Below are 15,117 nucleotides of genomic sequence, written 5' to 3'. Positions count from 1 at the left end.
ACACATTCAGTTGCTAGAGGTGTAACTTCAGTTTGATTTGCAGTTTTCTTTCTTGCAATAGGACTGAAAACGCAGCCTTCAGTGTCTTCCCAGGTGGGACCCTAAGCTGAGCCGAGCCCTGAAACTGAGCTGGAAGACAAACAGACGACAAAGAATCACTTTAGTCAGTTGAACCACCAAGCCCAATACTAGTTTCATTCGAACATCCTCACAGCACTGCTTGCGAGATAAAGTCCTAAACCCTAACTCATCGGTTTCTTTATAGGACTGCAATTGTCACCTCTGAGGCCTGTTTCTGTGACCAGCTTTCCACCCCTTGCTTTCTCTCCAGGGTCTGGAATGATGCTGTTGCCAAATCCTCAGCCGTTTCTCCCCCTTTGCGATGGAGTGGGACTGAGTCAGGTAAGCAGAAGGATTCCTGGGAGAGGAGGACTGGGCCTGCTGGGGTGCCTTTGGTTCCAGGATTAATGGCCAAATATCTGTTGAAACAGACAAGATGGAATGCGTTTCCTTAGAAGTGAAATACAGAAGGTACAATTGCAAACCGTGCCAACAAGGAGGGAAAAAATGAAGAGAGAACTAAAGAAACCAGAATCGATGTTCAAAGAAATTTCAACGGAGCTATGATTGAAAAGGGCATGGAAATGGAAAGGGGGGGGGATCACCAAGGAATGTAAACAACTAATCAGCATAAGTAGGGAAAAAGTCTAACTCAGAAAATGAGGTCAGATGAAAAAATGTGCCAAGAGTAGGGTCTGTGCCTGGAGAAGGTGGTGGAATGCTAACCGGGGATAGGCAAGAGTTAGAACATGATCTCCCAAAAGGAAATGGGTATTCTACCTGAGCAAGATGGAGCAACTGGGGAAATGCAACCCAAAATGGGTAAAGAAGTGGTCCAGGAATCCCAGTCTCCAGGGCCAGGTGAACTACAGCCAAGGGTATTGAACTAACAGCAGTAATCCCAGAACCACTGTCAATCCTCTTTGTTCATTTTTGGGAACAGGAGAAGTCCCAGCAGGCTGGAGGAGGCAAAAGTTGTCTCTGTCTCCAAGAATGGACCAAAAAGAGGTCCCCTAACAATGACCATCCAGTTATCTTGACTTGTCCCATAAGCAGTTGGAGCAGCTGTTTAGACTCCCGAATGTTTATAAGGAGGAGATCGTTTGATGTGGATCGATAATAGTTATAGAGGGAGCGGATCTGTTTGTTTGCTATTATGCACTCTTTATCGAACCAATTTTTGGATCTGACCCTGGGTTGCCTTGGCATTCTTTGCCAATCGTATAGTTTTTAAAAGATAGGTTTTATAAGGGATTCAAACCCGGTGATGCCTCCTCGAAATCTGGGATTTCAATGATCATAGTTTCTATGGACAACACTTCCTAAGAGTTCAAGATATCCAGGCACACCCCTTTTGTCTTAACGTTCCGCTTCAGCCTGGTGTATTGTGGGTAGGCTTGTCCAGGTGGGGAAGTGCTGCTTCTCTCCAAAACCAGGAGAAGTGGGAGATAGATGATCACTAAGCAAGGAATTGTCTATAGCAAATGAATCAATGTCACTAGCTATGGAGGATGAAGTCAGAAGATAGTCTATGACACTAGAGCCCCTTGGTGAGACCAATGTATATTCTCCAGAGTCAGGAAACTGAGTAAGTCCATTTAGCCGAGACAGGTTGAGCTGCGTGGCCATTTTGGTCAGGCACTTTCCGGCTTCATTTCACGCTTGGTCCTTAGAGTGTCGAGCTTCTGGTGTCAGGAGAGAGTTGAAGGGATCTTCCTCCAGGCCCTCTTCTCTCAACACATTTATTCAACTAGATCCTACCCTTGCATTGAAGTCACCCGTTATCTTGACCTAAATAACAGGAAAAATGTTGGAGCAGATCATGAAGAAGGCCATCTGGAATCACTTGGGAAAAGTGCTGTAATCACTGAAGGACAAGATGAGTTTCTCCAAAACAAGTCATGCCAGACTAATGTACTTTTCAGTAGAGCTACAAGCTTGGTAGAGGAAGGAAATGCAGTGGATGTAGCACATCTTGCTTTCAGTGAGACCTCTGGAAAGGCCTCCCATGGTTTCACAAACAACTAGTAAAAAGTGGGCTGGATAATACTCCTGTTCGGAGGATTTGTAATGGTTTGAGCGACAAAGGGTGGAGTGTCGCAGGGTTCTGTCCTGGGCCCAGTACTGCTCAACATGCGTATCAGGTTTTCAGATGACACCAAATTAGCAGGTATAGCTGACAGTCTAGAAGATAGGATCAGAATTCAAAATTCTGGCCTTAACATGGTGGAGAGCTGGGCCAAAACTAACCCACTTAATGTCAACAAGAATATATGTAGAGTAGTACACTTAGGCAGGAGAGAAATGCCATGCACAGGTACAGGGTGGGCGACACCTGGCTTGACAGGCATTCATATGATGGGATCTTGGAGTGTTAGAGGACTACAAGTGGAACATGAGCCAACAATGTGATGCAGCAGCTGAAAGGACTATGGGATTTTGGGCTCCATCCTAAGGAATATTGTGTCCTTCTTTCTGCTTTGGGGAGACCTCACCTGGAACAACACTGTGTCCAGTTCTGGGCACCACAATAAAGGCTGGAACATGCTCAGATTCCATTTCTGATTCTACGTATCAATTGAGAAATGGTTCTGACTGACCAACCCGTCATCTCTAGAAAGCTTACAACTGTGGCATGTAGGCCTTGGCCCTTTCCCTTTCAAACAACCAACAGGAATGTAAATCTACTTTAAAGAATTTCTTGTTATTCTTTTTCTTGATCGCTCCCATGTGAGAAGGGAATCTTTTCTTCTTCCGCCAGGGCCCAATCGCCTTTGAGGACGTGGCTGTGGATTTCTCCCTGGAGGAGTGGGTTCTCCTGAATCCGGACCAGAAAGCCTTGCACAAGCAGGTCATGGAGGAGATGAATGGGATTGTGGACTCTCTTGGTAAGGCTCCCTCACTGATGGGGATTCCTGTTTCAAAAGGCAGTATTATCCTAAATCATCACAGTCACTGAGGGTCTGTAAGGCAGGGCTTATGTCAGAAATATGTGACATAAGAGCAACAACAACAACAACAATAATAATATAACATTAGTGCCAATTCAGACTCAAGTGGGAAGATTACCATAACTGGAGTCAAAGCATATTCTCCCTCTCTCAAATATATTATATATTACTGTATTTTATATTGTACATTATATACACTATATATATGTAATAAATATTATATTATTAGCATAGCATGTTACTAGGGGGAGGGCCCCAGAGCATCAGTTGGGCCTCCAACTGATGGCACAGTAGACAAGATGGAACTGTCTTCCTGGTTCCCCCTCTCTCCTAACGTTTCGCCCGTATTTATGGCAGGTATCCTGAGAGGTGGGAGGTATATTGGAAACTAGGCTAGTGAGGTTTATAGATCTGTTTTTCCCATATACCTGACAACCTCTGAGGATGCCTGCCATAGATGCAGGCAAACATCAGGAGAGAATACTTCTGAAACATAGCCATACAGCCCAGAAAACATGGCCATACAGCCCAGTGTTTACAAAAAACACTAACTACATTTCTTAATAGTCAATGACTGGGTCTGAGCTACTCTCTGTTTCCATCTCTTCTCGGGTTTAAAAGGGAGGGAAAAGCTCCAAGCCCTACATCTCTCCTGAGACACAAGCAGAGAGAGGTCTCAATGCACACAGCACACACTGGGATATAAAAGTCAGAAATCTTGCACCATTCTACAAAACTAATCAGAATGATGAGAGAAAGAGAGAAAGAAATGAGAGAAAGAAACAGAGAAAGAACAAATAGATACATCCCAACTGTCAATCAGGAGACAAGGGGGAGGGATTCCCCCAGCCTGTTCTGAAACTAGCTCCCTGTTTCTCATTGGGGACTGCAGACTTGAGCAGCGTGGGGTTGAATCACAACAGATGGATCAGCAGCTCTTTCCTCTGGTCCAGTCTTGTCCTTCCTCCCAAACTGGGATGGTGTGGAGGCCGTCTCTTCTCTCTCACGTGGGATGTTACGTGGATGCCACTCTATCTGGCCAAGTCCTACAGACATCCCTTTTTTGTTCCCTTTTCTGCCTTCATCATTGTTCTCCACCTTTTCTTTACTGTCACGGTTTTGCACGTTCACAGCTTTGTCAGGCAAATCTATCCCTTTGGAACTCATATTTACAGCCAACTTCCATAAAGTGTAAGAGTCCCATTTGGCAGTTGATGGGAGAAGTGTATCTGTATTGTCATGGGGCCAATTCCCAGAGCTGAGTCTGCAAGCTCTGGAATTGGAGCCATAACAACAAGCACTCCTCGATAGCTCATGCAGACACCTGGCACCGGAGCATGGGAACTTTTGGAGTGAGAATCAAAACAGCTTTAATGAATAGTTGGTGTTGTAGTGGTAGTAATGTGATATGTGGGGTGGGGTTTGGTGATGATATTTACGTGTGGTGTGACGTTGTAGCAAAGGTGATAAAAATGATTGTGTGTAAACATTATGTCATTCTCGACTTTTCCAAAGTCGTGTGTTCTTCAATAAAGATTGGTTTTGATAACAGCTACCTTTGGTCTGTGTTCATGCTGGTCGTTTGAAGTAAGCGTGACATGTATCATCCGGCGCAGTCTGTCTCCCACCGGGATCCACGGCTGTTTCTCTCGGCAGCAACATACAGTGGGTCTCTCTGTGCACCAGACACCTGCCAGGAGGGCCACTGATCTGTGCATGTGCTTTCTTCTGCGTGAGTATGGCGACAAAGAGAAAGAAGGTCGTTGGATCCATGGAGCAGAAACCTGGACAAAGGAGAGACAAGGCAGAAGGTAGCCAACAACTATGGTGTCGAACGGGTAGCAGTAGGAGAATGGAAATGGAATCGATTGCAGATAGAAAAATGGTGTTCTCCAAAGTTACCGATGGTGTGCTGAAAGAGAGGAAAACAATGAAAAATGTGACTATGAAAAAGTTATTGAAGCTTTGTATGTTTGGTTTACGCAGCTGAGAGACAAAGGTGTGTGTATTTCAGGGCCTATTTTACAGCAAAAGGTATTGCGTTTTCAAAAAGAATTTAATGAAGGGGAATCAGATTTTACAGCAAGCATTGGCTCGACAGGTGGAAGAAACGTTATGGAATCCATCAGTTAAGTGTTTGTGGTGAGAAGCTGTCATCAAATTTTCAAGAAATAGAGGCATTCAAGAAAGAAATTCAAGGGGAAAAAAATTCAAGACTTTATTGAAACTGAAAGCCTAACGGGTGATCAGATGTTTGATTGTGACGAGACCAGCCTCAATTGCAAAATTTTACCGAGCAGGAGTCTTGCAGCCAGAACTGAAGCAGCAGCCCCTGGCTAAAAGCACAGCAAAGAAAGGCTGACAATGTTAGCATGCAGCAGTGCTACAGCAAACCACAAAATGGACCTCGCAATGATTGGGAAGCCCAAAAATCCAAGAGCCTTTAAAACAGTTTCAAAAAATGCTCTTCCTGTTAAATACTACAATCAAAAAGGTTTGTTGATGACCAGTGAAATGTTCAAAAGACTATTATTATTATAATAACTATATTCCATCCTATCTCCCCAAGGGGACTCAGGGCGGATCACAATACACATACACGGCAACCATTCAATGCTGTTTGGAGACAGGACAGAACAGAATAAGACAAACAGAAGGAGGTACGTAGTCTTGAAGTCCAGGTTTTTGGTGCCTTGGAGGCTGATGTTCTGCTCAGATTCGGACACGGGTGCTGTTGCTTCATTCTCTGTGACAAAGAGCCATCAGAACTTCCTCCTTCCACCTTCCTCTTGGTCACCGCATTTCTGGTCTTGTTCTTTATGGTGTTTTAAAATACCTCCCCCACAATTTGCGTTACCTCATTTCTCTATTTACAGCTTGTAAACTGTTTTCGAACTGCTTAGGTAAACAGTGAGCTGGGTTGGAGGTCGAGCGCTCACCCCCGACCGGGCTTCAAACTGGCCACCTTTCGGTTGGTGGATCTTATTACTGCTGTTGATTTACCAGTTGTGCTACAGCCCAGCCCTAAGGAATTTGTTCCTTCCACGGAGGAATTTTTGAAGGAAATTTACCTGCCCAGGAAAGCGGTTTTGTTGCTAGACAATGCCTCAACACACCCTGATGCAGAGGAGCTTCAAGAGGGGGACATGAAGGCGATGTTTCTGCCACCGAATGTAACCGTCATATGCCAACCGATGGATCAGGGCGTTTTGGAAGAGCTCAAAAGGAACTATTGCAGGAAGCTATTCTCGGCAAGGATAGAAGAAATGGAATAAGTTGATCTCGCAAAGATGGCGAGACTTGGCAGCGGAGAAATGGCAATCGCTGGAAAAGCAGGCAAGGGTCACAGATTTTAAAAAATCTTGACAAGACTGAACCTTTTATGGATTTAACTTCCAACAGTGTTGTTTTATGCAATTCTATATTTATAGTCAATTTTTTAGTAGTAAATATTTTTGTAGTCACTGCTTTCAATACATTGCTATGTTTTGGTGCTAAATTTGTAAATACAGTGATTTCTCCATAATGTTACCATGTATTGAACTGCTTTTCCTGTCAATTTGTTGTAGAACATGATCTTTGGTGCTTAATTTGTAAAATCATAATGCAATTTGACCTTTGATAGGCTTTTCCTTAATCCCTCCTTGTTATCCAACATTTTCACTTATCCAATGTTCTGCCAGCCAGTTTATGTTGGATCATCGATACTCTGCTCTACTCTGAAATTAGGTATGGGATCTTCTACGTTGGAGCGGAAAAATCCAACCTTAAGGGAGCATGGGAAGAGAGAACTGGGATTGGGGGAGAGAAAGAAAAAGGAGGGAAGGATGGTGAAATGGGTGGTAGTTGGTAAAGTCTAAAGCTAGAGAAAAAGGCAAGCATTTGGATGTGAAGGGGAAAGGCATCCATTCCCCAGAGAGAAGGAGACGGAATAAAAAACCGGGCTGGGCTGAGCAACAGGGAGCCTCAGGAGCGTATGCTACTCATCTCTCTCTTAGAGGCTCCAGGCAGACAACCAGGGTCCATCTTCACTGAACAAGGGGAGGGGAAAGGACAACGTGTATATCTTCTTTTCCTCCATGTCTGTGTTGTTTTGAGGATCATTTCAATCCACTTCTTATCCCACTTCCTTATCACTCACACTGAGGAACGATTGTTTATGTTCTTCTTCACAGTAGATAACGGGGAGAAGAGCCATGTATGCACCAAGTACAGGAAGCATTTGGGACACAACTGGGCCTTTCGTCGAGACCAGCAAGCCCACAGAGAAGATGGAAGTTCTGCCAGAGAAAGGCCCGACAAATGCAATGTATGTGGGCAGTGTTTTACCCAAAATATGGCACTTGTGCTTCACAAGACACTCGATGTTGGGAAAAGCCATCTTAAAGGGAAAGTATCTGCAAAATGTGTGGTGAAACACAAGAAATTTCACACAGGTCAGGAACAATACAGATGCCAAGAGTGTGGGAAGTGTTTTGCTTCCAGTTCAGCCTTGGTGAGGCTCAAAAGACTCCACACAGGAGAGAAGCCACACCAATGTCAGGAGTGTGGGAAATGTTTTGCTGAAGGTTCAGCCTTGTTGAGCCACAAAAGAGTCCACACCAGGGAGAAGCCATACAAATGCCAGGAGTGTGGGAAATGTTTTGCTTTCAGTTCAGCCTTGGTGAGGCACAAAAGAGTCCACACCAGGGAGAAGCCATACAAATGCCAGGAGTGTGGGAAATGTTTTGCTTTCAGTTCAGCCTTGGTGAGGCACAAAAGACTCCACACAGGAGAGAAGCCATACCAGTGCCAAGAGTGTGGGAAATGTTTTGCTTTCAGCTCAAACTTGGCGAGCCACAAAAGACTCCACACAGGAGAGAAGCCATACAAATGCCAGGAGTGTGGGAAATGTTTTGCTTTCAGTTCAGCCTTGGTGAGGCACAAAAGAGTCCACACCAGGGAGAAGCCATACAAATGCCAGGAGTGTGGGAAATGTTTTGCTTTCAGTTCAGCCTTGGTGAGGCACAAAAGACTCCACACAGGAGAGAAGCCATACCAGTGCCAAGAGTGTGGGAAATGTTTTGCTTTCAGCTCAAACTTGGCGAGCCACAAAAGACTCCACACAGGAGAGAAGCCATACAAATGCCAGGAGTGTGGGAAATGTTTTACTGCCAGTTCAGACTTGGTGAAACACAAAAGACTCCACACAGGAGAGAAGCCATACCAATGCCAGGAGTGTGGGAAATGTTTTACTGCCAGTTCAGACTTGGTGAAACACAAAAGAAGCCACACAGGAGAGAAGCCATATAAATGCCATGAATGTGGAAAATGTTTTACTCAGAGTTCATCCCTTGACCGGCACCAGAGAATACATACTGGCTAAAAAACAGCCATTGTGGGTAAATGTCTGATTTCAAACAGGACCCTTTGAGAAGTTCTGCATCAGATTTGGTGAAGTCCCCGTTCTTGTCATTTGAACCTGTAAGTTGGAGGTCTGTTCTCTGGAGCAGCAGAAAGAAAGCTCTGTGTGACAATCCTTCAGAGCAGTGGTTCTCAACCTGTGGGTCCACAGATGTTTTGGCCTTCAACTTCCATAAAGCCTAACAGCTGGTAAACTGGCTGGGATTTCTGGGAGTTGTAGGCCAAAACACCCGGGGACCCTTCACGTCTCTTCTTCTCCATTCACACCTCCCTTTCCTTTTGTCCTTTCCCACGTTTGAAGACCAGACCCAGTCATAAACCAGCCTTCCCAGCCAAATTTATCCGATTTGTTGTAGTCAGGTGTGAAAAGAACAGCTTGGAGAATGCTGATCTTTTTGCATCCTGACATTCAGAGAGTTAAATATTAAGTTAAGTCTTGTCACCTCGTCTGAAAAGAAATAAACCATAAGTGATTCCATCACTTGTTCTTCTGGTCTTAGTTTCCAGCTCCATTTCCACCTTGGTTTAAATGTCCAGTTTTGAACGTTGTTTCCCTACAGAAACATCCTCTGTTTTCCTCTTTAGTCAGGACTGGTCAGCTTGAATATTGTAAATGGCCGTTATGGGAGGGATCCAGAGTTAGCCCCTTCCCTTTAAGACAGTGGCTCTCAACCAGCAGTCCACGGACTACCAGTGGTTCGCAAGAACTAAAATACGGTCTGCCTTCTAAGCTTCCCTTCCTTTGATTTCTTTTCTCTTGCCCTTCCTTCCCCTTTCTTCCTTCTTTCCTTCTATCCTTGTCTTCTTGTCCCTTCCTTTGCCTTCTTTTCTCTTGCCCTTCATTCCTTCCTTTTTCTCTTCCCTTCCCATCCTGCCCTTTGCTGCCTTTTCTCTTCCTCTTCCATCCTTTTTCTCTTCCCTCCCTTTTCTCCCCTTTGCCTTTTCCCTTGCCCTTCTTTCCTTTTTTCTTCCCTTCACTTCATTTCCTTTTCCTTCTTTTCTCTTGCCCTTCCTTTTCTCTTCCCTTCCTTCCCTTCCTTTGTCTACTTTTCTCTTGCCCTTCCTTCCTTTTCTCTTCCCTTCCTTCCCTTTGCCTTTTCTCTTGCCCTTCTTTCCTTTTTTCTTCCCTTCACTTCATTTCCTTTTCCTTCTTTTCTCTTGCCCTTCCTTTTCTCTTCCCTTCCTTCCCTTCCTTTGTCTACTTTTCTCTTGCCCTTCCTTCCTTTTCTCTTCCCTTCCTTCCCTTTGCCTTTTCTCTTGTCTTCCTTCCTTTTTCTTTCTCTTCCCTTCCCTTCCTTTGCCTTCTTTTCTCTTGCCTTCTTTCCTTGCTTTTTCTTTCTCTTCCCTTCCTTTCCTTTGCCCATCATATGTTATGGACTGGAGTAGAGTACAATATATGTCTCATTTGATGCCTCAAGAACTTGAATGCATACTGTAATTGTTTTTATTAATCTGTTTATCCTATTATGGTTATATTATTGATGTACTCTGATTGTTGTTTATGTGAGTTTAATATGTTGTAAGCCGCTTTGGGTCCAGTGAGGGAGAAAAGCAGGATATAAATAAAGATTCATCATCATCGTCATCATCATTATTATTTTCTCTTGCCATTCTTTACTTCCCCTTTTCTCTTCCCTTCCATCCCTTTGCCCTCTTTCCCTTGCCCTTCCTTCCTTCCTTCCTTCCCTTCCCTTCCCTTCCCTTCTTTTCTCTTGCCCTTCCTTCCTTTTTCTCTTCTCTTCCCATATTTTCCTTTGCCTTATTTTCTCTTCCCCTTCCTTCCTTCCCTTCCCTTCCTCTGCCTTCTTTTCTCTTGTCCTCCCTTCCTTTTTCTCTTCTCTTCCCATATTTTCCTTTGCCTTATTTTCTCTTGCCCTTCCTTCCTTCCCTTCCCTTCTTTTCTCTTGCCCTTCCTTCCTTTTTCTCTTCTCTTCCCATATTTCTCTTTGCCTTCTTTTCTCTTCCCCTTCCTTCCTTCCCTTCCCTTCCTTTTGTCTTTTCTCTTCCCCTTCCTTCCTTCCCTTCTCTTCCTTTGTCTTCTTTTGTCTTGTCCTTCCTTCCTTTTTCTCTTCTCTTCCCATATTTTCCTTTGCCTCATTTTCTCTTCCCCTTCCTTCCTTCCCTTCTCTTCCTTTGTCTTCTTTTGTCTTGTCCTTCCTTCCTTTTTCTCTTCTCTTCCCATATTTTCCTTTGCCTTATTTTCTCTTCCCCTTCCTTCCTTCCCTTCCTTTGTCTTCTTTTCTCTTGTCCTTCCTTCCTTTTTCTCTTCTCTTCCCATCTTTTCCTTTGCCTTATTTTCTCTTCCCCTTCCTTCCTTCCCTTCCTTTGTCTTCTTTTCTCTTCCCCTTCCTTCCTTCCCTTCCCTTCCTTTGTCTTCTTTTCTCTTGTCCTTCCTTCCTTTTTCTCTTCTCTTCCCATCTTTTCCTTTGCCTTATTTTCTCTTCCCCTTCCTTCCTTCCCTTCCTTTGTCTTCTTTTCTCTTGCCCTTCCTTCCTTTTTCTCTTCTCTTCCCATATTTTCCTTTGCCTTATTTTCTCTTCCCCTTCCTTCCTTCCCTTCCCTTCCTTTGTCTTCTTTTCTCTTGCCCTTCCTTCCTTTTTCTCTTCTCTTCCCATATTTTCCTTTGCCTTATTTTCTCTTCCCCTTCCTTCCTTCCCTTCTCTTCCTTTGCCTTCTTTTCTCTTGCCCTTCCTTCCTTTTTCTCTTCTCTTCCCATATTTTCCTTTGCCTTATTTTCTCTTCCCCTTCCTTCCTTCCCTTCTCTTCCCTTGTCTTCTTTTCTCTTGTCCTTCCTTCCTTTTTCTCTTCTCTTCCCATCTTTTCCTTTGCCTTATTTTCTCTTCCCCTTCCTTCCTTCCCTTCCTTTGTCTTCTTTTCTCTTCCCCTTCCTTCCTTCCCTTCCCTTCCTTTGTCTTCTTTTCTCTTGCCCTTCCTTCCTTTTTCTCTTCTCTTCCCATCTTTTCCTTTGCCTTATTTTCTCTTCCCCTTCCTTCCTTCCCTTCTCTTCCTTTGCCTTCTTTTCTCTTGCCCTTCCTTCCTTTTTCTCTTCTCTTCCCATATTTCTCTTTGCCTTCTTTTCTCTTCCCCTTCCTTCCTTCCCTTCCCTTCCTTTGCCTTCTTTTCTCTTCCCCTTCCTTCATAGAATCATAGAATCATAGAATAGTAGAGTTGGAAGAGACCTCATGGGCCATCCAGTCCAACCCCCTGCCAAGAAGCAGGAAATCACATTCAAAGCACCCCCGACAGATGGCCATCCAGCCTCTGCTTAAAAGCCTCCAAGGAAGGAGCCTCCACCACAGCCCGGGGGAGAGAGTTCCACTGTCGAACAGCCCTCACAGTGAGGAAGTTCTTCCTGATGTTCAGGTGGAATCTCCTTTCCTGTAGTTTGAAGCCATTGTTCCGTGTCCTAGTCTGCAGGGCAGCAGAAAACAAGCTTGCTCCCTCCTCCCTATGACTTCCCTTCACGTATTTGTACATAGCTATCATGTCTCCTCTCAGCCTTCTCTTCTGCAGGCTAAACATGCCCAGCTCTTTAAGCCGCTCCTCATAGGGCTTGTTCTCCAGACCCTTAATCATTTTAGTCGCCCTCCTCTGGACGCTTTCCAGCTTGTCAACATCTCCCTTCAACTGTGGTGCCCAGAACTGGACACAGTATTCCAGGTGTGGTCTGACCAAGGCAGAATAGAATAAGGGGGAGCAGGACTTCCCTGGATCTAGACGATATTCCCCTATTGATGCAGGACAGAATCCCGTTGGCTTTTTAAGCTGCTGCATCAGATTGTTGGCTCATGTTTAACTTGTTGTCCACGAGGACTCCAAGGTCTTTTTCGCACACACTGCTGTCAAGCCAGGCGTCCCCCATTCTGTATCTTTGATTTCCATTTTTTCTGCCGAAATGAAGTATCTTGCATTTGTCCCTGTTGAACTTCATTTTGTTAGTTTCGGCCCATCTCTCTAGTCTGTCAAGATCGTTTTGAATTCTGCTCCTGTCTTCTGGAGTGTTAGCTATCCCTCCCAGTTTTGTGTCATCTGCAAACTTGATGATCGTGCCTTCTAACCCTTCGTCTAAGTCGTTAATAAAGATGTTGAACAGAACCGGGCCCAGGACGGAGCCCTGCGGCACTCCACTTGTCACTTCTTTCCATGATGAAGATGACGCATTAGTGAGCACCCTTTGGGTTCGTTCGCTTAGCCAATTGCAGATCCACCTAACCGTAGTTTTGTCTAGCCCACATTTTACTAGTTTGTTTGCCAGAAGGTCGTGGGGGACTTTGTCGAAGGCCTTACTGAAATCCAGGTAGGCTACATCCACAGCATTCCCTGTATCGACCCAACTCGTAACTCTATCGAAAAAAGAGATCAGATTAGTCTGGCATGACTTGTTTTTGGTAAATCCGTGTTGACTATTAGCAATGACCGCATTTGTTTCTAAGTGTTCGCAGACCACTTCCTTGATGATCTTTTCCAGAATCTTGCCTGGTATCGATGTGAGGCTGACCGGGCGGTAATTGTTTGGGTCGTTCTTTTTTCCCTTCTTGAAGATAGGGACCACATTCGCCCTCCTCCAATCTGCTGGGACTTCTCCCGTTCTCCAAGAACTCTCGAAGATAATTGCTAGTGGTTCTGAAATAACTTCCGCTAATTCCTTCAATACTCTTGGATGTAGCTGATCTGGCCCTGGGGACTTGAATTCGTTTAGAGAGGCCAGGTGTTCCTGGACAACTTGTTTCCCTATTTGGGGTTGGATTTCCCTCAATCCTTCGTCCATTCCATGTTGCTGAGGTAGAAGATGGCTTTATTTTTGTGAGAAGACCGAGGCAAAGAAGGCATTGAGCAGTTCTGCCTTTTCCCTGTCCCCTGTCGCCATCACCCCATTTTCTCCTTGCAGAGGCCCTATCGCCTCCTTTTTCTTCCTTTTTCTACCAACGTAAGCAAAAAAGCCTTTTTTGTTGTTTTTTATGTCCCTTGCAAGCCTGAGCTCATTTTGTGCTTTAGCCTTGCGAACCTTTTCCCTACAGGTGTTGGCTATACGTTTGAATTCTTCTTAGGTGATTTCTCCTCTTTTCCACTTCTTGTGCATGTCACTTTTGAGCTTTAGCTCAGTTAGAAGTTCTTTGGACATCCATTCTGGCTTCTTTGCACTTGTCTTATTTTTCTTCTTTGTTGGCACTGTTTGCATTTGCGCCTTGAGTATTTCACTTTTGAAAAACTCCCATCCATCCTTAACTCCCTTGTTTTTTAATATTGGTGTCCATGGAATGCCGCTCAGTAATTCCTTCATTTTTTGGAAGTCAGCTCTCTTAAAGTCAAGAATGCGTGTTTGACTTGTCTTAGTTTCAGCATTCCTTTGTATTGCAAACTCCAGGAGCACATGGTCACTTGCCCCTAAGGATCCAACCACTTCAACTGTATTGATCAGGTCTTCCACATTTGTTAAGATTAGATCAAGAGTTGCTGATCCTCTTGTTGCCTCTTCTACCTTCTGGACCATAAAATTGTCTGCAAGGCAAGTGAGGAATTTGTTGGACTTTGTACTCTTGGCTGAGTTTGTTTTCCAGCAGATATCGGGATAATTGAAATCGCCCATGACTACTATATCTCTTCTTTGTGCCTGTTTGGTCAGCTGTTGACAGAAGGCTTCATCAAGTCCTTCATCCTGACTTGGAGGTCTGTAGTAGACACCCACGACAAGATCTTTTTGAGTCCCGGTTCCCTTGATTCTTATCCAGATGCTTTCTAGCTGGTTTCCCGGATTACAGTCTTGCATTTCTTCTGCAACGTAACTGTTTTTGACATATAAAGCTACTCCCCCTCCTCTCCCATTTGTTCTATTTCTGTGAAAGAGGTTATAGCCCTCAATGGCTACATTCCAGTGATGGGAGTCATCCCACCAGGTTTCAGTGATGCCTATGACATCGTATGTGTGGTGCTGTGCTAAGAGTTGGAGTTCCTCTTGCTTATTTCCCATGCTCTGAGCGTTGGTGTAAAGACATGTAAGCCCCTGTGACCTCCCCTTGAGCTTTTTATTTGGGATTATTGTGCTCTTCGTACTTGGTCCTTGCTGTGTTTGTGCAGCCCTCCGTTTAGCCTTTTGGCGGTTCCCTGTGGTCGTGGGTAATATAGTGTTCGCCAGGCTGTTGTTCCCCTCCCCCAGTAGATCTAGTTTAAAGTTCGCCTGATATAGTTTGTGAGTCTGTGTGCAAAAAGATGTTTTCCTGCTTGTGTGAGATGCACCCCATCACTTGCCAATAGGCCATCCTCCTGGAAGAGTAGACCATGGTCAAGGAAGCCAAAATGCTCCTCTTGGCACCATTTTCTGAGCCAGTTATTGACCTGTACTATTTTTCCGGCCCTTGTAGAGCCGTGTCCTACAACGGGGAGGAGGGATGAAAAGATCACATGTACATTATACAGTTTTAGCTTTGTTCCCAGAGCTCGAAAATCATTTGTGATCTTTTGAAAAGTATGCCTAGCGGTGTCATTGGTACCTACATGAATCAACATAAGGTGGGGAGGGTGATGGGGCTTTAGGAGCCTGCTGAGCCTCTGAGTGATATGGTGTATTTTTGCCCCCGGGAGGCAGCATGTTTCTCGAGCCATCCCATCCGGTCTGGAAATGATGGCTTCCGTTCCTCTAAGGAGGGAGTCACCTACCTGAGAGGCCTGCTGTTGTGCTGCAGAAGAGGCCAGAAACATCTCCAGC

At 44.7% G+C, this 15,117-nt stretch overlaps 2 protein-coding genes across 4 annotated transcripts in view; both read left to right on the top strand.

The window, feature by feature from the left end:
- LOC103282416 (zinc finger and SCAN domain-containing protein 2) overlaps nt 1–15,117 on the top strand; it is a 136,603-nt gene that overhangs the window by 4,216 nt on the left and 117,270 nt on the right. The window contains exon 4 of one of the 3 annotated variants that reach the window (XM_062973061.1): nt 332–4,562. In XM_062973061.1, the coding sequence (XP_062829131.1) occupies nt 332–468 (137 nt within the window). In that variant the 3' untranslated portion in view covers nt 469–4,562. Of the gene's footprint in view, nt 1–61 lie in introns of those variants that run through there. The other 2 variants (XM_062973062.1, XM_062973063.1) reach the window with 2 other exon arrangements.
- On the top strand, nt 5,731–8,382 carry LOC134296930 (zinc finger protein 93-like). The gene is made up of 2 exons (XM_062973109.1): nt 5,731–6,347; nt 7,187–8,382. The coding sequence occupies exons 1-2, from the start codon at nt 6,302–6,304 to the stop codon at nt 8,374–8,376; spliced, it is 1,236 nt and encodes a 411-aa protein (XP_062829179.1). The 5' UTR covers nt 5,731–6,301; the 3' UTR covers nt 8,377–8,382.

This window comes from Anolis carolinensis, chromosome 2, assembly GCF_035594765.1.
Source record: "Anolis carolinensis isolate JA03-04 chromosome 2, rAnoCar3.1.pri, whole genome shotgun sequence".
NCBI classification, from domain to species: Eukaryota; Metazoa; Chordata; class Lepidosauria; order Squamata; family Dactyloidae; genus Anolis; species Anolis carolinensis.
Note: the sequence above shows the minus strand (reverse complement) of the source record. Positions and strands in the feature narration are given on the sequence as shown.